This window comes from Procambarus clarkii, chromosome 7 (genome assembly GCF_040958095.1).
Source record: "Procambarus clarkii isolate CNS0578487 chromosome 7, FALCON_Pclarkii_2.0, whole genome shotgun sequence".
Taxonomy (NCBI): Eukaryota; Metazoa; Arthropoda; class Malacostraca; order Decapoda; family Cambaridae; genus Procambarus; species Procambarus clarkii.
The window spans coordinates 35716553-35744231 of NC_091156.1; the positions used below are offsets into that span (position 1 = coordinate 35716553).

At 46.3% G+C, this 27679-nt stretch overlaps 1 protein-coding gene across 1 annotated transcript; it reads right to left on the reverse strand.

Annotated features, from left to right (window-relative positions):
- Nucleotides 1–5582: 5582 nt before the first annotated feature.
- LOC123752638 (piggyBac transposable element-derived protein 4-like) lies at nucleotides 5583–7193 on the reverse strand. Its single transcript, XM_069315445.1, has one exon. The coding sequence runs from the start codon at nucleotides 7191–7193 to the stop codon at nucleotides 5583–5585; it is 1611 nt and encodes a 536-aa protein (XP_069171546.1).
- Between the last annotated feature and the right edge of the window lie 20486 nt (nucleotides 7194–27679).

A 27679-nucleotide genomic window follows, 5' to 3' on the forward strand; every position in this document is an offset into this window, starting at 1 on the left:
CTTGGTTTTGTAGAATATTATCAGGTTTATGTTTTGGTTAGGAGTAGTGCTTTTTACTCCTTTACGGATTATTTCTTTCATTATTCTTTCCTCTTTTATATGTTCACTGTGCATGGTTGATTTGTAATATAATTTTATTGGGGGTGTTGTGGTTTCTGTTCTAGGTTCTGAATTATACCAACGGTCCAAGTGTCTTCTTATAGCAGCGTTTATTTCCGCGTTGCTATATCCGTTGTTCAACAATACCTGAGTTACTCTTTCAAACTCTCTACTCACGTTGCTCCATTCAGAGCAGTGGGTAAGCGCTCGACGAATATAAGCATTGAGAACACTGGCTTTGTATCTTTGGGGGCACTCACTTCTACCGTTCAGGCATAATCCTATGTTGGTGGGCTTGGTATATACGTTGGTGCTTAAAGAGGTTCCTGTTTTTGTTATTAGTACATCCAAGAATGGCAGACTGTTATTTTCACTATTTTCATGTGTAAATCGGAGTACTGACTCTCTCTCTAGGTGTCTTTTTAGGTCAATTAGTTCATCTGAGTCTTTTACTATTACGAATATGTCATCTACATAACGGCAGTATACAGTTGGTTTTTGTCTGCTACTGAAGACCCTATCTTCGATGGTTCCCATATAAAAATTAGCAAATAAAACTCCTAAGGGGGAGCCCATTGCTACTCCGTCTATTTGTAAATACATGTCTCCTTGTGGACTGATGAAAGGGGCTTCCTTTGTACATGCTTCGAGAAGACTTTTCAAGTGTGGCTCAGGTATGTCTAATTTGGGGGTGCTCTCGTCTCTGTATACAGAGACGATACAGATATATATATATACTCATATATATATATATATATATATATATATATATATATATATATATATATATAATATATATATATATATATATATATATGTCGTACCTAGTAGCCAGAACTCACTTCTCAGCCTACTATTCATGGCCCGATTTGCCTAATAAGCCAAGTTTTCCTGAATTAATATATTTACTATAATTTTTGTATTATGAAATGATAAAGCAACCCTTTTCTCTATGTATGAGGTCAATTTTTTTTTATTGGAGTTAAAATTAACGTAGATATATGACCGAACCTAACCAACCCTACCTAACCTAACCTAACCTATATTTATAGGTAAGGTTAGGTTAGGAAGCCAAAAAAAGCTAGGTTAGGTTAGGTTAGGTAGGTTAGGTAGACGAAAAAACATTAATTCATGAAAACTTGGCTTATTAGGCAAATCGGGCCTTGAATAGTAGGCTGAGAAGTGCGTTCTGGCTATTAGGTACGACATATATATATATATATATATATATATATATATATATATATATATATATATGTCGTACCTAGTAGCCAGAATGCACTTCTCAGCCTACTATGCAAGGCCTGATTTGCCTAATAAGCCAAGTTTTCCTGAATTAATATATTTTCTCAATTTTTTTTCTTATGAAATGATAAAGCTACCCATTTCATTATATATGAGGTCAATTTTTTTTATTGGAGTTAAAATTAACGTAGATATATGACCGAACCTACCCAACCCTACCTAACCTAACCTAACCTATCTTTATAGGTTAGGTTAGGTTAGGTAGCCGAAAAAGTTAGGTTAGGTTTGGTAGGTTAGGTAGTCGAAAAATAAATAATTCATGAAAACTTGGCTTATTAGGCAAATCGGGCCTTGCATAGTAGGCTGAGAAGTGCGTTCTGGCTACTAGGTACGACATATATATATATATATATATATATATATATATATATATATATATATATATATATATATATATATATATATATATATATATATATATATATATATATATATATATATATATATATATATATAGTATATATATATAATGTGTGTGTTAGCAAATCACTAAGAAATTAACACTGATGAACAATATGACAGTGTCAGCTCACGAAGGAAGGATTAAGACTTTATTGAAGTACTTTCGTATATAATAATACATCTTCAGAAAGATGGATTTACAGTTCACCGTATGTGGATATATACACAGGAAAGAGACGAGGTGATGTACTATATTCTTAATGGGATATTAATAAGGTATTAGTGAGATAAAATGTGTATCAATGAATCTACTCATATCACTTTTTAACTGATCAATCGAAAATGTATCAATATTATACAAACCACTATTAAGATTCAAATTACATGTTTTTGTAGTCTGTATTAAAGCCGATTCAATATTATTCTTATTAAAATGCGTTTACAATTCGGTACTGAAGAAACCCCTCAAGCAACCCATTTGGTGAGAACTTTCTGACAAATGAACAAACAAAGCATTAGACAATTGGTCATATCTTACATGTGAAATTTTAAATTTTAAATCTTTGGATGTTTGCCCTACATAAAACCTATTACTGTCTTTATAAGATATTTTGAAAATGACACAATTATCACTACGAGTGCTTCTAACTAGTTTTTCAACATTATTTTCGTAATTAAAAACACATGTATATCAAAATGTTTCAAGGCCTTGACAATATTTTCGAACCCAGAAAAACATGGTAAACATAATTATTTTTGGCGAATTTTCTCACTGCATATATTATTACAATATGTATGTCGTGCAAATTACGGCACACTTCCAAAAAGTCTGAGGATAACAAGCCTTGAAACCAATAGAATCAATATTCTTAAACTCTTCATTCAAGAATTCTGGACTAACAACCCAACGAGCCCTTAGATACACAGAAAAAAAATTTATTGTTTTACATTGTATCTATGCCCTGAGAAATAACGAACATTAAATAGGTTCATAGGTTTTCTGAAGACACTAATCTTTAGTGAAAAATCTTCTCTATGAATAAGTATATCTAAAAATGCCAAACATATATCAATTTCAGTCTCTATAGTAAATTTTATAGAGGGGACTTGATCGTTAAGTTTAGCTACAAATTCGTCTGAATTTAAATTTGTAGGCCATATACACAAAATATAAAGGGGAACTTTATTGTACAAAATTATATGATCACAAAGTATGGCCTTGACACGTACACAACACAACCAATACAGATAAAATGAAGAACCCACCAACGGGATAACTTAATAAATGTCACAGACAGATTCGATCATTGTTGCAAGTCAAACACCTCTTCGAATTCCTCTAAAGTTGGTTTCGTGCCCAAGATGCAATAAGCATTTCCCCTCTGAATCGCGACATTGAGGCTCTGGAACAAGAAGCTTATCGCTCTTTGGTCTTTTGTAACGCCGATCAATTTGTCACCTAATTCCTTCAGGAACTTAAATGCACATTTCCCCACGAACTGAGGGTCTCCGAACCGATCGGAACAAAGCTGAAGCAGTGTGCCAGATCTCTTTATTTGGTTTTCTGCACTTTCCCTGAAAGAAGCAGTGCTACCCCTGTCACTTGTACTCTGTTGGAGGTAGGTACTGGCCAGTCTGGAAGCGCATGTGTAGTCCCAAACCATTTGCTTACCATCCTTCCAAGAAAGCAAGGTGTCCCCCCGTCTGGGCGCTTCTGAGGTTCGTTGGGTCTGAATAGATGTGGTTCTCTTTGTGCTGAGCAGCAGGCTGTGGCTAGACTCCTCCTAAAGGTGTCGTTGACTTCTTCATGTCTTGCATTCTTACCCTGTTATTTACAACATACCAGACCATGACTACCATATTGGTCTGCCACTGTTGGAAACTTTCCAACACAAATACATGATTTCTTGTGTTATAATACATCATTACTGTATTAATCCATAGTATTTACTAATTCTGCTAATATGTAGCATTAATCCAAAATTAATGTTTCCATTGTAATGCCATATTTGTCAGATTCTTCCTAATCAGAGTGATGCCGTGAGGAACGACAGGCTGAAACATGAATTTTAGCACGGCAGCTGAGGAAGAGGTACCTGGAATCGTTCCTTAATCAACGAACACATGGCCCAGCATCTAAGTATTCTATTTGCATTACTGTATGCACATATTACATTTAGATAGTTGTCGTTAGGCTGAGAAATTAACATAAAAATGCAGTACGTGTATTCTCTAACCGTGTTCCATAATTTGTATTGAATGTATGTTGTCTTAATATATGTAGAAGAATTCTACAGTGACAGATATATCCAATAATTTATTAGGAAGAATTCCTTATGATAAGACATGTTTATAATTAGATACGTAGGAAATCTCTACCATGTTATTGCCTTCCCGCCCCCGGGTCGTCGTCAAGCGAGGTGCTAGGCTTTCCCACCTTCACGTGCAACAATTTGTCGCACGCAATACGTCGTCAGTGGAGTGTGGCAACCGATTTCGCATCTCTCTCTCAATTTACAACTAAGCTGTCAACGTTATTGTAGATACCAACTAACAAATAGATACTTATATGATCTAATGAGATCAACATTACTAACCCATTGCTTTAGTAATTTATTAGTTTTTATTATTGTAGTATCTTGAGGTACATATGCCTCTAATTATTATTATAATCCATTCAACATTTATTTTCATTTAATCACTTCAGTGATGAACCAGCACTGAAATCATGCTTGAGATATATTAATTTTTTCGCATGTATCCCACCATTTGGGGTGAGAAGATATGATTCATAATAGTCCCCTTTAATATTCAATGTAATATTAACACTTTCGCGCTCCCTGGGAATTGGCTGACTGTAAGCCCTAAGTGGGCCGTTCGTGTCGGCCTACTGCGCGTCAGCACTAAAATGTTTATAATCTTTTCGGGGTGGGGAGCTTAATTTTGGCGGTATGTATTTAAATTTGGTATCATTGTGTTCGCGAGAGAATGCTCTAGAGGAATATATATATAAAATGTCACCAAAGACTACATGAGAACCACACCAAATAACAAACTGTGGCGTTCGTTAGCCGTGAGCGTAAAACCGGGCATCAATGTTTACGATGTTTTTATGTTTGCGAACCCCAGAATTGTTATTCGTGGTTTATTTTGGTATCATTGTGACCGCAATAAAATTCCCTACACGGACATATAAATATACACAATAAATAATGGTGTCGCCCCACCCACAGGAATGTGGGAAGTTGGCTTAGGGTTACCCGCTCCAGCACGCCCAGCTGCACATGCGCTCAACCACAACTGAAAAGTTTATACTCTCCTCATGTCTGTGACCCTCATTTTCGATGTACGTGTTTTTTTTGGTATCACTGTGTAGCTAATGAAATGTTCTATACGAACTTATGTATAACATTTCACCAAAGCTAACATTACGCGACCAGCAACCAAAGAACTGCGTGCTTTGTTTCGCGCTCACGCTAAACTCCGCTAAACTCTCCCTATATGTTGCTACTCTGTGTTTATCAAGTCAAAACTTGTTGCATATGGTTTTGTTTGGTATCACGGTGATCGCAATAAAATTGCCTACACAGACATATGCATAAAAGTGGGTTACATGTGCGCGCCTCACCCCCAATCACGTCGATGCCTCACCCGCTCAAACACCCGTTTCCACACCCGCTACACCCAATACACCCGACAAACAAAAATATTGTTCCAATGGAAGTTTTTGTGCTACATTGTTCATTTTGGTGTCAAAATACTCGCAATAAGATGCACTATGTAGACTTGCTATTGACCCATATTGCTACTTCATGAAACTGGAGTAGGGTCAGTTTCTTGGCATCAGTTGTGTACATCTTGTACAACACATAGGCATTGTGTATAGCCATCTGAAGGAAGTAAAATGTGATCTTCTTAGTCCACTTATGCGACTTCCTGGTGAACCTGTAATATTTGACCATTTGGTCGAAGTGATCAACTCCCTTCATGTTGTTGTTGTAGTCGCAAATGGCTGTTGGTTTGTTTACAGTTACAATCTGAACAGATGATGTTCCGTCCCGTTTCTTCACTCTCTTCCTTCTCTGTACTTCCTGTGTGTCAGCATTATGGCAGTTTGTGATCACTGACACCACTCTCTTGTCTTTCCAAAGGATAACAAAAGTGTTATCATTGCGCCTGAAAATAGTCTGATCAACAGCGAATTTACCTTTGGCAAGTTGTTGCAGCTCTTTAGGGGCACCACGCTGCAATCTGAGTGTTCCACAAGTGTACACACCATTTTCCCTTAGCAATTCTGTGAGATGGACAGAGTTATAATAATTGTCCATATAAAGATGATAACCTTTGTTCAACAAGGGTCGCATAAGGCCCATCACTGTCTCAACTGTTGTCTTGCCCACTCCAGAATAAACCTCGAAATCAATAATATAACCAGTCCCTGCCTCAGCAAGCATGTACAACCTTACCCCATACTTATCAGGCTTATTGGGGTTGTAAACCTTGAAGGATAGACGACCACGCCACGACATTGTACCTTCATCCAAACTGAGTGCTTGATTGGGGACGTAGTAAGAGCCAAATTTGTTGGTCAAATAGGTAATGGTGCTGAGTTTTATCATGCGGTTCTTGTTGTTGGGTGGAATTGCAAACTGGTTATAAGTATGAAAAAACTGGGCAATATGTTGGAATCGTTTTGCAGTCATGAACACATTGAAGGTCCTCATATGCCACAACCGGCTTGTTTGCCAGTGCATGCGCATTGTTGGGAGTCGTGCAATACCCATCAAGATTGATAAAGCCAAATACCTTGCCATTTCCTTCGCAGATACCTCCTTCCACAACCTCATAGTGCGCCTGGAAGCATTCTGAATAAACTGCCTGGCATACCTGTTAGTTTCCACTGTGATGAACTCAATTAGGGCACGGGTCAGAAATAATTGAACAAATTGCAGGGGGGTAATTGGCACTGGGACAGTTATGCCTGGTGTGGCACTGAAACTGCCTACAATAGGTGGTGTATTATCAGTTGACCAGGCAGCATCGGGATTAGGCTGTTGAAGACGTCCTACACGCCTCCTTACAGGTGCCTTGGGGCGGCCCACATCCGCTGCCTCATCCTCAATCCCCTCGCTACTCTCCTCACTCGATGATGAATCAAACTCATCAGACGACGCTGTCCCCTCATTATCACTACTGAAATCACTCTGACGCTCTTCCCCTTCAGCATCTGCCTCCACATCTGACAAACGATCCAACAAATCAGGAATTTTACTAGGGGTAAGCTTCACATTGCTGAACCTTTTGTACAGCTCACTCAACTTATCTTCCTTGGTCATTTCACTATCCTTCTTGGGGGTAGAGGTGCTCTGTCCTTTACCACGATCCATGTTTGCAAGTAATAATGCGTTGTAAAGAGACAGGAACGAATAAACACTGCTACACAGGGCAGAGAGTGGCACAGGTTCTGGACGTATAAAACATCCATAGGACACTTGTTCATGGAGTAAAATATCAAACCACTTGCTCTTCCCTGTTTTCCACTTTTTCTTAAAAAGTGGTGGTCCTTCGTAAGCTATCGAAAATAGTATTAATTTAATTGATTTACATGAGTCAAGTTTTCCCACACAAAATTTGTGGCTCTCCAGCGGGGAACTGAACCCGGGTCTCCCGCGTGACAGGCGGGAGACCAGGGAAACCCACAGCCCCACCCCACAGCCATATTTACCAGCCACAACCACCAGCCACAACTACCAGCCACAACCACCAGCCACAACCACCAGCCACAGCAACCAGCCACAACTACCAGCCAAAACCCACAGCCACAACCACCAGCCACAACCACCAGCCACAACCGACAGCCACAACCACCAGCCACAACCCCCAGCTACAACCACCAGCCACAACCACCAGCCACAACTACCAGCCACAACCACCAGCCACAACCACCAGCCACAACCCCCAGCCACAACCACCAGCCACAACCCCCAGCTACAACCACCAGGCACAACCACCAGCCACAACTACCAGCCACAACCCCCAGCCACAACCCCCAGCCACAACCACCAGCCACAACCCCGAGCCACAACCACTAGCCATAACCCCCAGCCACAACCCCCAGCCACAACCACCAGCCACAGCCACCAGCCACAGCCACCAGCCACAACCACCAGCCACAACCACCAGCCACAACCACCAGCCATAACCCCCAGCCACAACCCCCAGCCACAACCACCAGCCACAACCACCAGCCACAGCCACCAGCCACAGCCACCAGCCACAACCACCAGCCACAACCACCAGCCACAACCACCAGCCATAACCCCCAGCCACAACCCCCAGCCACAACCACCAGCCACAACCCCCAGCCACAACCACCAGCCACAACCCCCAGCCACAACCACCAGCCATAACCCCCAGCCACAACCCCCAGCCACAACCACCAGCCACAACCACCAGCCACAGCCATCAGCCACAGCCACCAGCCAAAACCACCAGCCACAACCACCAGCCACAACCACCAGCCACAACCACCAGCCATAATCCCCAGCCACAACCACCAGCCACAGCCACCAGCCACAACCACCAGCCACAACCACCAGCCACAACCACCAGCCACAACCCCCAGTCATAACCCCCAGCCACAACCACCAGCCAAAACTACTAGCCACAACCCACAACCACAACCACCAGCCACAACCACTAGCCACAACTACCAGCTACAACCTCCAGCCACAACCACCAGCCACAACCACCAGCCACAACCCCCAGCCACAACCACCAGCCACAACCACCAGCCACAACCACCAGCCACAACCACCAGCCACAACCACCAGCCACAACCCCCAGCAACAACCACCAGCCACAACCACCAGCCACAACCCCCAGCCACAACCACCAGCCACAACCACCAGCCACAACCACCAGCCACAACCACCAGCCACAACCACCAGTCAAAACTACCAGCCACAACCAACAGTCACAACCACCAGCCACAACCAGCAGCCACAACCAACAGCCACAACCACCAGTCAAAACTACCAGCCACAACCACCAGCTACAGCAACCAGCCACAAACCCCAGCCACAACCACCAGTCACAGCCACCAGCCACAGCCACCAGCCACAACCACCAGCCACAACCACCAGCCACAACCACCAGCCATAACCCCCAGCCACAACCCCCAGCCACAACCACCAGCCACAACCCCCAGCCACAACCACCAGCCACAACCCCAAGCCACACCTACCAGCCACAACCACCAGCCACAGCCACCAGCCACAGCCACCAGCCACAACCACAACCACCAGCCACAGCCACCAGCCACAGCCACCAGCCACAACCACCAGCCACAACCACCAGCCACAACCACCAGCCATAACCCCCAGCCACAACCCCCAGCCACAACCACCAGCCACAAACCCCAGCCACAACCACCAGCCACAACCCCCAGCCACAACCACCAGCCACAACCACCAGCTACAGCCACCAGCCACAGCCACCAGCCACAACCACCAGCCACAACCACCAGCCACAACCACCAGCCATAACCCCCAGCCACAACCCCCAGCCACAACCACCAGCCACAACCCCGAGCCACAACCACTAGCCATAACCCCCAGCCACAACCCCCAGCCACAACCACCAGCCACAACCACCAGCCACAACCACCAGCCATAACCCCCAGCCACAACCACCAGCCACAACCCCCAGCCACAACCACCAGCCACAACCACCAGCCACAGCCACCAGCCACAGCTACCAGCTATAACAACCAGCCACAACCACCAGCCACAACCACCAGCCATAACCCCCAGCCACAACCCCCAGCCACAACCACCAGCCACAACCCCCAGCCACAACCACCAGCCACAACCCCCAGCCACAACCACCAGCCATAACCCCCAGCCACAACCCCCAGCCACAACCACCAGCCACAGCCACCAGCCACAGCCACCAGCCACAACCACCAGCCACAACCACCAGCCACAACCACCAGCCATAACCCCCAGCCACAACCACCAGCCATAACCCCCAGCCACAACCGCCAGCCACAGCCACCAGCCACAACCACCAGCCACAACCACCAGCCATAACCACCAGCCACAACCCCCAGCCATAACCCCCAGCCACAACCACCAGCCAAAACTACTAGCCACAACCCACAACCACAACCACCAGCCACAACCACTAGCCACAACTACCAGCTACAACCACCAGCCACAACCACCAGACACAACCCACAGCCACAACCACCTGCCACAACCACCAGCCACAACCACCAGCCACAACCACCAGCCACAACCCCCAGCCACAACCACCAGCCACAACCACCAGCCACAACCCCCAGCCACAACCACCAGCCACAACCACCAGCCACAACCACCAGTCAAAACTACCAGCCACAACCACCAGTCACAACCACCAGCCACAACCCACAGCCACAACCACCAGCCACAACCACCAGCCACAACCACCAGCCACAACCACCAGCCACAACCACCAGCCACAACCACCAGTCAAAACTACCAGCCACAACCACCAGTCACAACCACCAGCCACAACCAGCAGCCACAACCAACAGCCACAACCACCAGTCAAAACTACCAGCCACAACCACCAGCTACAGCCACCAGCCACAACCCCCAGCCACAACCACCAGCCACAACCCCCAGCCACAACCACCAGCCACAACTACCAGCCACAACCACCAGCCACAACCAACAGCCACAACCACCAGTCAAAACTACCAGCCACAACCACCAGCTACAGCCACCAGCCACAACCCCCAGCCACAACCACCAGCCACAACCCCCAGCCACAACCACCAGCCACAACTACCAGCCACAACCACCAGCCACAACCACCAGCCACAACCACCAGTCACAACCACCAGCCACAACCACCAGCCACAACCACCAGCCACAACCACCAGCCACAACTTCCAGCCACAACCACCAGCCACAACCACCAGTCAAAACTACCAGCCACAACCACCAGCTACAGCCACCAGCCACAACCCCCAGCCACAACCACCAGCCACAACCCCCAGCCACAACCACCAGCCACAACTACCAGCCACAACCACCAGCCACAACCAACAGCCACAACCACCAGCCACAACCACCAGCCACAACCACCAGTCACAACCACCAGCCACAACCACCAGCCACAACCACCAGCCACAACCACCAGCCACAACCACCAGCCACAACTACCAGCCACAACCACCAGCCAAAACTACTAGCCACAACCCACAACCACAACCACTAGCCACTAGTATCAGCCACAACCACTAGCCACAACCCTCAGCCACAACTATCAGCCACAACTACCAGCCACCACCCCCAGCCACAACCCCCAGCCACAACTATCAGCCATAACCACCAACTACAACCATCAGCCACAACCACCAGCCACAACCACCAGCCACAACCACCAGCCACAACCACCAGCCACAACTATCAGCCACAACTATCAGCCACAACCACCAGCTACAACCACCATCCTCAACTACCAGCTACAACTACCAGCCACAACCACCAGCCACAACCACCAGCCACAACCCCCAGCCACAAATATCAGTCACAACTATCAGCCACAACCACCAGCTTCAACCACCAGCCTCAACTACCAGCCACAACCACCAGCCACAACCCCCAGCCACAACTATCAGCCACAACTATCAGCCACAACCACCAGCTACAACCACCAGCCTCAACTACCAGCCACAACCACCAGCCACAACCACCAGCCACAGCCACCAGCCACAGCCACCAGCCACAACCACCAGCCACAACCACCAGCCACAACTACCAGCCATAACCCCCAGCCACAACCCCCAGCCAAAACCACCAGCCACAGCCCCCAGCCACAACCACCAGCCACAACCCCCAGCCACATCCTCCAGCCATAACCCCCAGCCACAACCCCCAGCCACAACCACCAGCCACAACCACCAGCCACAGCCACCAGCCACAGCCACCAGCCACAACCACCAGCCACAACCACCAGCCACAACCACCAGCCAAAACCCCCAGCCACAACCACCAGCCACAACCCCCAGCCACAACCACCAGCCACAACCACCAGCCACAGCCACCAGCCACAGCCACCAGCCACAACCACCAGCCACAACCACCAGCCACAACCACCAGCCATAACCCCCAGCCACAACCCCCAGCCACAACCACCAGCCACAACCCCCAGCCACAACCACCAGCCACAACCCCCAGCCACAACCACCAGCCATAACCGCCAGCCACAACCCCCAGCCACAACCACCAGCCACAACCACCAGCCACAGCCACCAGCCACAGCCACCAGCCACAACCACCAGCCACAACCACCAGTCACAACCACCAGCCATAACCCCCAGCCACAACCACCAGCCATAACCCCCAGCCACAACCACCAGCCACAGCCACCAGCCACAACCACCAGCCACAACCACCAGCCACAACCACCAGCCACAACCCCCAGCCATAACCCCCAGCCACAACCACCAGCCAAAACTACTAGCCACAACCCACAACCACAACCCCCAGCCACAACCACCAGCCACAATCACCAGCCACAACCCACAGCCACATCCACCAGCCACAACCACCAGCCACAACCACCAGCCACAACTACCAGCCACAACCCCCAGCCACAACCACCAGCCACAACCACCAGCCACAACCACCAGCCACAACCACCAGCCACAACCACCAGCCACAACCACCAGCCACAACCACCAGTAAAAACTACCAGCCACAACCACCAGTCACAACCACCAGCCACAACCAGCAGCCACAACCAACAGCCACAACCACCAGTCAAAACTACCAGCCACAACCACCAGCTACAGCCACCAGCCACAACCCCCAGCCACAACCACCAGCCACAACCCCCAGCCACAACCACCAGCCACAACTACCAGCCACAACCACCAGCCACAACCAACAGCCGCAACCACCAGTCAAAACTACCAGCCACAACCACCAGCTACAGCCACCAGCCACAACCCCCAGCCACAACCACCAGCCACAACCCCCAGCCACAACCACCAGCCACAGCTACCAGCCACAACCACCAGCCACAACCACCAGCCACAACCACCAGTCACAACCACCAGCCACAACCATCAGCCACAACCACCAGCCACAACCACCAGCCACAACTTCCAGCCACAACCACCAGCCACAACCACCAGTAAAAACTACCAGCCACAACAACCAGCTACAGCCACCAGCCACAACCCCCAGCCACAACCACCAGCCACAACCCCCAGCCACAACCACCAGCCACAACTACCAGCCACAACCACCAGCCACAACCACCAGCCACAACCACCAGCCACAACCACCAGCCACAACCACCAGCCACAACCACCAGCCACAACCACCAGCCACAACCACCAGCAACAACCACCAGCCACAACTACCAGCCACAACCACCAGCCAAAACTACTAGCAACAACCCACAACCACAACCACTAGCCACAACTATCAGCCACAACCACTAGCCACAACCCTCAGCCACAACTATCAGCCACAACTACCAGCCACCACCCCCAGCCACAACCCCCAGCCACAACTATCAGCCACAACCACCAGCTACAACCACCAGCCACAACCACCAGCCACAACCACCAGCCACAACCACCAGCCACAACCACCAGCCACAACTATCAGCCACAACTATCAGCCACAACCACCAGTTACAACCACTAGCCTCAACTACCAGCTACAACTACCAGCCACAACCACCAGCCACAACCACCAGCCACAACCCCCAGCCACAACTATCAGCCACAACTATCAGCCATAACCACAAGCTTCAACCAGCAGCCTCAACTACCAGCCACAACCACCAGCCACAACCCCCAGCCACAACTATCAGCCACAACTATCAGCCACAACCACCAGCTACAACCACCAGCCTCAACTACCAGCCACAACCACCAGCCACAACCACCAGCCACAACTACCAGCCACAACCACCAACCAAAACTACTAGCCACAACCCACAACCACAACCACTAGCCACAACTATCAGCCACAACCACTAGCCACAACCCTCAGCCACAACTACCAGCCACAACTACCAGCCACAACCACCAGCTACAACTATCAGCCACAACCACCAGCTACAACCACCAGCCACATTACTAGCCACAACCCACAACCACAACCACCAGCCACAACCACCAGCCACAACCACCAGCCACAACCACCAGCCACAACCACCAGCCACAACCACCAGCCACAACCACTAGCCACAACTATCAGCCACAACTACCAGGCAAAACTACCAGCCACAACCACCAGCCACAACCACAAGCCACAACCCACAGCCACAACCACCAGCCACAACCACCAGCCACAACTACCAGCCACAACCACCAGCCACAACCTCCAGCCACAACCACAAGCCACAACTACCAGCCACAACCACCAGCCACAACCTCCAGCCACAACCACCAGCCACAACCACCAGCCACAACTACCAGCCACAACCACCAGCCACAACCCCCAGCCACAACCACCAGCCACTACCACCAGCCACAACCACCAGCCACAACCACCAGCCACAACCACTAGCCATAACTACCAGCCAAAGCTACCAGCCACAACCCCCAGCCACAACCACCAGCCACAACCACCAGCCACAACCACCAGCTACAACCACCAGCCACAACCACTAGCCATAACTACCAGCCAAAACTACCAGCCACAACCACCAGCCACAACCACAAGCCACAACCCACAGCCACAACCCACAGCCACAACAACCAGCCACAACCACCAGCGACAACCACCAGCCACAATCCCCAGCCACAACCCACAGACATACAACAACCAGCCACAACTACCAGCCACAACCACCAGCAACAACCACCAGCCACAATTACCAGCCACAACCCACCGCCACAACCACCAGCCACAACCCACAGCCACAACCACCAGCGACAACCACCAGCCACAACCCCCAGCCACAACCACTAGCCACAACTACCAGCCACAACCCCCAGCCACAACCACCAGCCACAACCACCAGCCACAACCACCAGCCACAACCACCAGCCACAACCACCAGCCACAATCCCCAGCCACAACCACTAGCAACAACTACCAGCCACAACTACCAGCCACAACCCCCAGCCACAACCACCAGCCACAACCATCAGCCACAACCCCCAGCCACAACTACCAGCCACAACTACCAGCCACAACCCCCAGCCACAACCACCAGCCACAACCATCAGCCACAACCACCAGCCACAACTACCAGCCACAACCCACCGCCACAACCACCAGCCACAACCCACAGCCACAACCACCAGCGACAACCACCAGCCACAACCCCCAGCCACAGCCACCAGCCACAACTACCAGCCAAAGCCCCCAGCCACAACCACCAGCCACAACCACCAGCCACAACCACCAGCCACAACTACCAGCCACAACCCCCAGCCACAACCACCAGCACAACCACCAGCCATAACAACCTGTCACAACCACCAGCGCCAGCCCACAACCCCAACCGACAGCGCCAATCCCCAGCCCTTGCTCACTGCCCCAACACCCACATCCCAGCTCTCAAACACTCCCTCTCCAAAATGTTTACAAATTAACTCCTGAAGACTGTAGAGTGAGTGTGTGGGGCGTGGCGCCGGCCACACCCAGGATGGCACCCATCATTACCCCACAACACTGGACCAAGTTCTCACAGAGAGTGACACAACCTATTGTTTCCACAGCAAAAAGAAACTATTTGTGAAAATGTGCCATTAATCCACAAAATGCTTTAAACCTTTGTACAGCAATACAAATATTTTAATGTTTACTCCATGAGATCAACACTAGCGGCGACGAACCGGTGCTCCTGGGCCCAGACCCATAACAATACTCTCTGAGATCAATACTAGCGGCGACGAACCGGTGCTCCTGGGCCCAGACCCATAACAATACTCTCTGAGATCAATACTAGCGGCGACGAACCGGTGCTCCTGGGCCCAGACCCATAACAATACTCTCTGAGATCAATATTAGCGGCGACGAACCGGTGCTCCTGGGTCCAGACCCATAACAATACTCTCTGAGATCAATACTAGCGGCGACGAACCGGTGCTCCTGGGCCCAGACCCATAACAATACTCTCTGAGATCAATATTAGCGGCGACGAACCGGTGCTCCTGGGTCCAGACCCATAACAATACTCTCTGAGATCAATACTAGCGGCGACGAACCGGTGCTCCTGGGCCCAGACCCATAACAATACTCTCTGAGATCAATATTAGCGGCGACGAACCGGTGCTCCTGGGCCCAGACCCATAACAATACTCTCTGAGATCAATACTAGCGGCGACGAACCGGTGCTCCTGGGCCCAGACCCATAACAATACTCTCTGAGATCAATACTAGCGGCGACGAACCGGTGCTCCTGGGCCCAGACCCATAACAATACTCTCTGAGATCAATATTAGCGGCGACGAACCGGTGCTCCTGGGTCCAGACCCATAACAATACTCTCTGAGATCAATACTAGCGGCGACGAACCGGTGCTCCTGGGCCCAGACCCATAACAATACTCTCTGAGATCAATATTAGCGGCGACGAACCGGTGCTCCTGGGTCCAGACCCATAACAATACTCTCTGAGATCAATACTAGCGGCGACGAACCGGTGCTCCTGGGCCCAGACCCATAACAATACTCTCTGAGATCAATATTAGCGGCGACGAACCGGTGCTCCTGGGCCCAGACCCATAACAATACTCTCTGAGATCAATACTAGCGGCGACGAACCGGTGCTCCTGGGCCCAGACCCATAACAATACTCTCTGAGATCAATACTAGCGGCGACGAACCGGTGCTCCTGGGCCCAGACCCATAACAATACTCTCTGAGATCAATATTAGCGGCGACGAACCGGTGCTCCTGGGTCCAGACCCATAACAATACTCTCTGAGATCAATACTAGCGGCGACGAACCGGTGCTCCTGGGCCCAGACCCATAACAATACTCTCTGAGATCAATATTAGCGGCGACGAACCGGTGCTCCTGGGTCCAGACCCATAACAATACTCTCTGAGATCAATACTAGCGGCGACGAACCGGTGCTCCTGGGCCCAGACCCATAACAATACTCTCTGAGATCAATATTAGCGGCGACGAACCGGTGCTCCTGGGCCCAGACCCATAACAATACTCTCTGAGATCAACACTAGCAGCGACGAACCGGTGCTCCTGGGCCCAGACCCATAACAATACTCTCTGAGATCAACACTAGCAGCGACGAACCGGTGCTCCTGGGCCCAGACCCATAACAATACTCTCTGAGATCAACACTAGCAGCGACGAACCGGTGCTCATGGGCCCAGACCCATAACAATACTCTCTGAGATCAATATTAGCGGCGACGAACCGGTGCTCATGGGCCCAGACCCATAACAATACTCTCTGAGATCAACACTAGCAGCGACGAACCGGTGCTCCTGGGCCCAGACCCATAACAATACTCTCTGAGATCAATATTAGCGGCGACGAACCGGTGCTCATGGGCCCAGACCCATAACAATACTCTCTGAGATCAACACTAGCAGCGACGAACCGGTGCTCCTGGGCCCAGACCCAGAACAGAACCTCAGTAATACTTACAAAATAATATATATTTAATTAAATAATAATTTTTTTGCAAATTTTAAGATAATTATAAAAATAACTTTCTTGGCGAAATCAGTAGGAGCCATGAAGAGGAATCGAACCCCACACACACTTGATACACCGAAGCACACGCCCTAAACCACGACACCTCAAGAAGAAAGCTTCAGGCCCCCAAGAGGAATGAATCACATGTTGGATTACCTTTCACCACGTCGTGGTGTAGTGGTCAACAGCGAGCACTTGGGAGGACTAAGTGTGCGGGTTCGAACCCTCATCGTGGCTCCAGATCTTCTCACTGATAATTAACGTTAATGTCATTTCATTGTGCAAACATTTCTAAGTGACCTAAAACTATATAAACTATCATTCACCTTATGAACTATACCAGCTGCCGTTCACCTTATGAACTATACCAGCTGCCGTTCACCTTATGAACTATACCAGCTGCCGTTCACCTTATGAACTATACCAGCTGCCGTTCACCTTATGAACTATACCAGCTGCCGTTCACCTTATGAACTAAACCAGCTGCCGTTCACCTTATGAACTATACCAGCTGCCGTTCACCTTATGAACTATACCAGCTGCCGTTCACCTTATGAACTATACCAGCTGCCGTTCACCTTATGAACTATACCAGCTGCCGTTCACCTTATGAACTATACCAGCTGCCGTTCACCTTATGAACTATACCAGCTGCCGTTCACATTATGAACTATACCAGCTGCCGTTCACATTATGAACTATACCAGCTGCCGTTCACCTTATGAACTATACCAGCTGCCGTTCACCTTATGAACTATACCAGCTGCCGTTCACCTTATGAACTATACCAGCTGCCGTTCACATTATGAACTATACCAGCTGCCGTTCACATTATGAACTATACCAGCTGCCGTTCACCTTATGAACTATACCAACTGCCGTTCACATTATGAACTATACCAGCTGCCGTTCACCTTATGAACTATACCAGCTGCCGTTCACCTTATGAACTATACCAGCTGCCGTTCACATTATGAACTATACCAGCTGCCGTTCACATTATGAACTATACCAGCTGCCGTTCACCTTATGAACTATACCAGCTGCCGTTCACCTTATGAACTATACCAGCTGCCGTTCACCTTATGAACTATACCAGCTGCCGTTCACCTTATGAACTATACCAGCTGCCGTTCACCTTATGAACTATACCAGCTGCCGTTCACATTATAAAATTAATAATATCAAATTAAATAATAATATAAATAACAAAAATTGGAGCTAAATAAAGCTTATTTTGATCCCTTCATTATCACCTGCTGATGGGTGTGACTCCCTTCATTATCACCAGCTGATGGGTGTGACTCCCTTCATTATCACCAGCTGATGGGTGTGACTCCCTTCATTATCACCAGCTGATGGGTGTGACTCCCTTCATTATCACCAGCTGATGGGTGTGACTCCCTTCATTATCACCAGCTGATGGGTGTGACTCCCTTCATTATCACCTGCTGATGGGTGTGACTCCCTTCATTATCACCAGATGATGGGTGTGACTCTCTTCATTTTCACCTGCTGATGGGTGTGACTCCCTTCATTATCATCTGCTGATGGGTGTGACTCTCTTCATTATCACCTGCTGATGGGTGTGACTCCCTTCATTATCACCAGCTGATGGGTGTGACTCCCTTCATTATCACCATCTGGTGGGTGTGACTCCCTTCATTATCACCATCTGGTGGGTGTGACTCTCTTCATTATCACCATCTGGTGGGTGTGACTCTCTTCATTATCACCATCTGGTGGGTGTGACTCCCTTCATTATCACCATCTGGTGGGTGTGACTCCCTTCATTATCACCAGCTGATGGGTGTGACTCCCTTCATTATCACCAGCTGATGGGTGTGTCTCCCTTCATTATCACCTGCTGAGGGGTGTGACTCCCTTCATTATCACCAGATTATGGGTGTGACTCCCTTCATTATCACCTGCTGATGGGTGTGACTCCCTTCATTATCACCATCTGGTGGGTGTGACTCCCTTCATTATCACCATCTGGTGGGTGTGACTCCCTTCATTATCACCATCTGGTGGGTGTGACTCCCTTCATTATCACCTGCTGATGGGTGTTTCTACTTTCATTATCACCAGCTGATGGGTGTGACTCCCTTCAATATCACCTGCTGATGGGTGTGATTCCCTTCATTATCACCATCTGGTGGTTGTGACTCCCTTCATTATCACCATCTGATGGGTGTTTCTACTTCCATTTTCACCTGCTGTTGGGTGTGACTCCCTTCATTATCACCTGCTGATGGGTGTGACTCCCTTCAATATCACCTGCTGTTGGGTGTGACTCCCTTCATTATCACCATCTGGTGGGTGTGACTCCCTTCAATATCACCTGCTGATGGGTGTGATTCCCTTCATTATCACCATCTGGTGGGTGTGACTCCCTTCATTATCACCTGCTAATGGGTGTTTCTACTTTCATTATCACCTGCTGTTGGGTGTGACTCCCTTCATTATCACCTGCTGATGGGTGTGACTCCCTTCATTATCACCTGCTGATGGGTGTGACTCCCTTCATTATCATCTGGTGATGGGTGTGACTCCCTTTGTTAAAAGTGGGAGTCTGTACTATGGGGGATCTAGTATAAATGGATGTAGGGGCAGTAGTTAGTATTAAGAGTTATCAAATATGGGAGATCTAAAAGGCCCGGCCCCTAAGTAAAATATCCACAGTGAATATTAATTGGCTACACGATAATATTAGTCTGGAGGTTGATCATAGATCTCCTACACAGGAAGAATGGATACTCCTTTAACTAACTTACTTATTTATTAACCCCTTAACAACCCCCCATATACGTTCACACCAATAACAATAATAATTATTATTTTACCACACTATCTTACGTTAAAAGCCTTGGTCCACATAAGCAGGATACAAGGTTTACACTGAGAACAAGCTAGGGTAAAGTACTACTAGTGAAGCACTTGAAGCTTGGGCAGCTTAGGGGGTAGTGAGCCCACGTGGTACCTTAACACAACCCAACACTAATGGGTACCCAAAACACTGGCATATACTACCCCAAGGTCTCCACCAATCTTACAAACCCAGAGTAGGCACACTTAAAAAACACAGGACTTAACTTAATGGTACGGGAACTTAAGGTAAGGAAAATAAGTAAGAAGAAAGGTAGAGGAGTGCAGAGCAGCTCAGAAAGGTCTTCACCCCCACGAGCGCCAGTCAGAGAAGACGGAGCATCTCCACTCTCCTCCCTCAGTTCACTCGCTGCCAGCAGACTACTCAACTAATCGTACAGCATTCCTATCCCAAGTTTACTCAGGTTTACTTTACAAATGATTAGAAAGTATTAGTAAACATAGTTGGTGCCTATTTTATTATTTAATAATCAACCCCAAGCTCAGTCTTTCCATGCTCAGTGAGAAACAAGAATCGTCTTACGTCTGGCAGGGAAGATACGACAAATGCAGCTCGCCATGCGTCCCCAATACTATAAGGTAGTTTATTTAGCTTAATTTTGACCTCTGGTTTCCACTGAGGAACCCAGGGTTGTAACACCCTTCAATATCACCTGCTGGTGGGTGTGACTCCTTCATTATCACCATCTCGTGGGTGTGACTCCCTTCATTATCACCTGCTGATGGGTGTGACTCCCTTCATTATCACCATCTGGTGGGTGTGACTCCCTTCATTATCAGCTGCTGATGGGTGTGACTCCCTTCATTATCACCATCTGGTGGGTGTGACTCCCTTCATTATCAGCTGCTGATGGGTGTGACTCCATTCATTATCACCTGTTGATGGGTGTGACTCCCTTCATTATCACCTGCTGATGGGTGTGACTCCCTTCATTATCACCATCTGGTGGGTGTGACTCCTTCATTATCACCATCTGGTGGGTTTGACTCCCTTCATTATCACCTGCTGATGGGTGTGACTCCCTTCATTATCACCATCTGGTGGGTGTGAGTCCCTTCATTATCAGCTGCTGATGGGTGTGACTCCCTTCATTATCACCATCTGGTGGGTGTGACTCCCTTCATTATCAGCTGCTGATGGGTGTGACTCCCTTCATTATCACCTGCTGATGGGTGTGACTCCCTTCATTATCACCATCTGGTGGGTGTGACTCCTTCATTATCACCATCTGGTGGGTGTGACTCCCTTCATTATCACCATCTGGTGGGTGTGACTCCCTTCATTATCAGCTGCTGATGGGTGTGACTCCCTTCATTATCACCTGCTGATGGGTGTGACTCCCTTCATTATCACCTACTGATGGGTGTGACTCCCTTCATTATCACCTGCTGATGGGTGTGACTCCCTTCATTATCACCCGTTGATGGTGTGACTCACTTCATTATCACCAGCTGATGGGTGTGACTCCATTCATTATCACCTGCTGATGGTATTGACTCCCTTCATTATCACCAGCTGATGGGTGTGACTCCCTTCATTATCACCTGCTGATGGGTGTGACTCCCTTCATTATCACCAACTGATGGGTGTGACTCCCTTCATTATCACCTGCTGATGGTATTGACTCCCTTCATTATCACCTGCTGATGGTATTGACTCCCTTCATTATCACCAGCTGATGGGTGTGACTCTCTTCATTATCACCAGCTGATGGGTGTGACTCCCTTCATTATCACCTGCTGATGGGTGTGACTCCCTTCATTATCATGTGCTGATGGTTGTGACTCCCTTCATTATCACCAGCTGATGGGTGTGACTCCCTTCATTGTCACCTACTGATGGGTGTGGCTCCCTTCATTATCATGTGCTGATGGGTGTGACTCCCTTCATTATCACCTGCTGATGGGTGTTGCTCCCTTCATTATCACCTGCTGATGGGTGTTGCTCCCTTCATTATCACCTGCTGATGGGTGTGGCTCCCTTCATTATCATCTGCTTATGGGTGTGGCTCCCTTCATTATTACTTGCTGATGGGTGTGACTCACTTCATTATAACCTGCTGATGGTAGTGATTCCCTTCATTATCACCTGCTGATAGGTATGACTCCCCTCATTATCACCTGCTGAGAGTGTGACTCTCTTCATTATCACCTGATGAATGGTGTGACTCCCTTCATTATAATGTGCTGATGTGTGTGTGACTTCCTTCATTATCATTACTAATCGATGTGGCTCCCTTCATTTTCATCTGCTGATGGGTGTGACTCCGTTCATTATCACCTGCTGATGGGTGTGACTCACTTCATGATATCCATCTGATGGGTGTGACTCTCTTCATTATCACCTGCTAATTGTTGTTACTTCCTTTATTATAACTTTCTGATGAGTGCTAGTAATGTAACGGGGGCAGCCTTTAACCTCACTTAAACTTATTAAATGCTTTCGTTATTAGTTCTATTTATCACTAAAGTTCGCAATGTAGCCTGCAGTCCAACTCCTCGAATCTAAAACGTTTGATCGCTTAGATTTTTAAACGACACAAGGACACTGTACCTGCTATGCTTCACGACATCCTCAGGGTGGGCCTCTACCATCTATTAATTCAACCCACTGAATAATTTCCCCAATTGTTGGAGACGCAGAAAACAATCAATTAGGCCTAATCCCCGGAAGTGGATCCCCAGTTATCCGAAAGGAGGGATGAGATTACTTTAAATGTTTGGAATTAACTAAGTTACAAAAAGGATTATAATATATATTAAATAAAACTGAGGGATGCTCGTAAAGTTCACTGGAGTTTACTCAACAAAAACACAAGAAAATATAAATGGGTGAGAAATTCATCACACAATAGACTTCATTCACTTAATCATTAATGATACGAACAGTTGTTATATGAACACTCCCGGAACTGCAAATATATATTCTGACTGAAATTCCTCCTAAATTAGAGGCAATGGTATGGACTACAAAATAATGTTGATTCTACAAATGCCCTCAGAACAAATACAGGTCCCTTCTCACCTGTCTCTTGACGTTATTAATTCCAATTACTTTAATACATGAATTTCTCTAACTTCATGAATTATCCTAACAGACAAGATATGATAATCGTGCTTAAGCCCTACAGAGCTCAGATCCCCTCCCTGGGAATGAACCCTTTACTAACTCCCTCTGCCTCTCAGAACTAGAATATGCTCATGTTATACATTACAATACATCTAAATAGAAGACTACATCACCTAAATCAACAGTTAAACTGTTACACTTCTTTCATTATCACCTGCTGATGGGTGTGACTCCCTTCATTATCACCTGCTGATGGGTTCGGCTCCCTTCATTATCACTTGCTGATGGGTGTGACTCCCTTTATTAGCATCTGCTGATGGGTGTGACTCCCTTTATTAGCATCTGCTGATGGGTGTGACTCCCTTCATTATCACCTGCTAATGGGTGTGACTCCCTTCATTATCACCTGCTGATGGGTGCGGCTCCCTTCATTATCACTTGCTGATGGGTGCGACTCCCTTCATTATCACCTGCTGATGGATGTGGCTCCCTTCATTATCACCTGCTGATGGGTGTGACTCCCTTCATTTTATCACCTGCTGATGGGTTCGGCTCCCTTCATTATCACTTGCTGATGGGTGTGACTCCCTTTATTAGCATCTGCTGATGGGTGTGACTCCCTTTATTAGCATCTGCTGATGGGTGTGACTCCCTTCATTATCACCTGCTGATGGGTGTGACTCCCTTCATTATCACCTGCTGATGGGTGTGACTCCCTTTATTAGCATCTGCTGATGGGTGCGACCTTCTTTATTAGCATCTGCTGATGGGTGCGACTCCCTTTATTAGCATCTGCTGATGGGTGCGACTACCTTCATTACCATATATGAGCTCCATAATTTTGAGCATAGCGATACTGGGGTGAAAATTGACTTATAGGATTTTATTATTTATTTTATTTACAATTATTAATTAATCCATTTAATGATTTATAATTTATCATTTTTTCTATAATAATTTATTTCTTACATTAATTTCTATCTTTCAATTGTAGATTGTATGATTAATTTTCCCACAAGTAGCTTTCTACACAAGTTGGGAGTGTTTATTAATTATATAGCTAATCAAATCGAGATTAATCGATTGGTAGAATTTGGTACTAAGTGTTAGTCTACAATGGTTAGTATTAATGAACTAAAAAAAGATTAGCTGTCATGTTGAATGCAACCTGGTCAACCAAACATGGACACGAACGTTCACGCAAACGGATTCTCCTCGTGGGTCATGTGAGGAAATCTGGCACTAGTTTATGTGCTAATAAAATAATGTCAAATTATAATATGCTCGAAGGACCAGAATATTCTTCTAAATGAGAAAACCAGTGTCTTATAGATCTCTGTGATTAAATATAATTAAATTCTAAAGATTTTATTATGATTAAATTAATGAACTGTAAATTCTATAAATTCTAAAGCCGCTTCCCATAGCACATTTTGGGGGGTATTCTATAAGGTTAGTCTCTGTAATGCATGTAATGTATAATAAATTATATATGTGATGAAAATAAGAAATGCATGTATATAGATTATAAATCATAAATTATGCAATGAATATTTAATTAAATGCAATGTTTGTCTACTGGAAAGGAGAAAGACTGCTTAGGGAGGAAACATGTGATCGTGGTAGACATTACTGTCTGGCATACGTTTTTGTACTCCAGCTAAAATACAAATATTTTGTAAATTCCACTCCAAACCTTAGAATCATTCATTTAATAGTAAGTTCTAAATGGATTTTGGGATCTGCAGTACACTTACGTATGATGATTTGTTGCCAAGCGTCGTCACGACAGGGAAATAACGTAATTAAATTTTAAAGGCCTATAAAATCATTAAAGGATATTTCTGTTCCCTGCCGAACGTAGTGTCCGTAAATAATTGAAGTTGCAGAATCAGTCTGGAGTCTGTAGGTAGCCAGATGCTCCAAGTTTGGACCGATGTCAATCAGCTAACTTCAGAACACCTATACAATGGCGGCTCTCGTGTGTCTCTCTTCTTCCTCCTCGAGTGGAGCATGCGCAATAGCTCCCAAAGCTGGGATCCCGAGCATAATAATATGGAAGGAAATGGGGTATGACGAATATTTACATCATAAATAAATGCATTATGCGGCAACAATTATTTTCTCATAATGCAGTCAATTAATTTAGACGATATTAAATGAACGGGAAAAGATTTGGAGTGGAGATACGGTTTATCATTCTATTCACTGGTACAGCTAATCGTGGCCGTATAAATTAATTGAAGTGAAACATGATGGATTTACTAACTAGAGATGTATCTATTAATAAATGATAATCCTTAATAATAGGGAAAAATAAGGCTAGATTATACTCGATCTGTTAATATATGAAATGATTCCCTGTGCCTAGTTGACTAACGCCACATTTCCATGATTTCAGGGAGAAATGTATGACGTTCTATGTCTTATTAAAATGAATTCAGTATTACTAAACTACTGATTAGTAGAGTTAGTTAATTATGACGCCTAGTAAAAGAAATACATCCTGTTGTATTAGGGAATAGTAATTTTGTGTTGGAACTTTCCAACAGGTCAGGCTTTAGACTCATCACGTGTTGTACCAAGGAGTGCTGGTAATTTCTTCTTCCCATTCAATTTCACCTGTCTAAAGGGCACACAGTAATAAATTGTAAGCAATACATGAAGGCTATATCAGGGAAAATAAGTATTATATATTTAATTACTTGAGGCTTACCCATTCCGGGTGACTTCCCCAGCATCTCAACCACATGGCATAATATACGAATATGATCATACAAGTACCTATATAATTGTCAAACGGGTATAAAACACTTCCCTTTTGGCTAGTAAAGGCGCGCTGTTGATGGGAGATTTGGCGACCCACAACACTTGAACTAGAGGGAAACATTCCGTGGCAAATTCTGCTTTTTTATTGACAATGGGAGGGGAAACCTAAGTTTTATTAGTAATTTTATTAGATCCAGTCATAGGGAATATTTTTGTTTATAAATGTTAACCCATAGACTGGTGTTTTAAATGATTGACTAATATTTGTTGGTGTATATTCTGGTGACGTGGCAATTATATCCTCATTTTTTTCGGGGAAAATTCCACAATTCTAATTTTTTTTGAATTATTAAATATAGTACTTTTGTGTTAATTTGGTAATACAAAATCAGCAGCAATATTAACTGCATATTATATGGAAAGTTAGTAAATTCGTTATTTCCTACAGATATTTCACTCATTTAACTATATAAATTCCACAAATGACACACATTTAAATAATATTAAAGCAAAAAACAGATTAGAAACGAATGAGAAACATTGAAATAATTATGATATTCATGGCAACTGCCACCCACCAGATGGTGGGGCGCAGTCTGCCTATTCACTCAGCAGTCATAAATTGCTCAACTTCTCTTCTCCATCAAAGCTAAAGTATCTCACACACTATATTTTATTTTACTTCCCCACAATCAGAGACTGCCTTTTAACAATATAAGAAGGTAAATAATAAAAAAAATTTTGGTGCACCATGGGGGTGTCATATAATGCTGAGCAGTACAGTGGCTAGTGCTGCCAAGATATTATTCACCATTTATTATTGTCATTGAGTTTTAAGTAAGATTTGATTTTCAAGTCTCATAATTTCGTGAGAAAGTAAATTAATGTACCAAAGTAATAGCAGATCTGCCGGAATTGTTTTAGTGGTAACTAAAGTGTAACTAAACTGATGAGGGCCGAGATTGGCGGTTATGTTTGACAGCGGGTGAGGCTAGTGCTAGCAAGTTTATTATTTTGAATTTGTATACTATTCATTAGTAAATGTTATCAGTTTTAAACTCTGTGTTCACGTTGATCAATATGAGAGACTTCACCGTTTTATGCTATTACTGAGTAAAATATATTCCTCTGAAGGGATTGTTAAATTTTGCTCTAGAAGAAAGTGATGCTATGCTATAATTCGACTGAAAGTGGTCATCAAGGTAACCCATGCATGCCTGGTTATATTGAATTCTAAAAGCCGGTCCAGTCCTATTAGGCGTTGCTGAGAGGTTACCGACATTGCCATGGGAAGCCTAGGCCAGAATTATGTTCATCTTTCGGATGCGAAGATGACCCTACCTTCAATATATCAGGTTAAAGGTCGGTGGCTGTGTGCCAGATGACGGATTTAAAACAAGATTTTATATCTTGTTTTTGTGTTCCTCCCTCAAGATATTACTAGTGCCAA

Excerpts from the sequence above, each read along its gene's own strand:
- LOC123752638 (XM_069315445.1), bottom strand. The coding sequence starts at position 7,193 with ATGGATCGTGGTAAAGGACAGAGCACCTCTACCCCCAAGAAGGATAGT.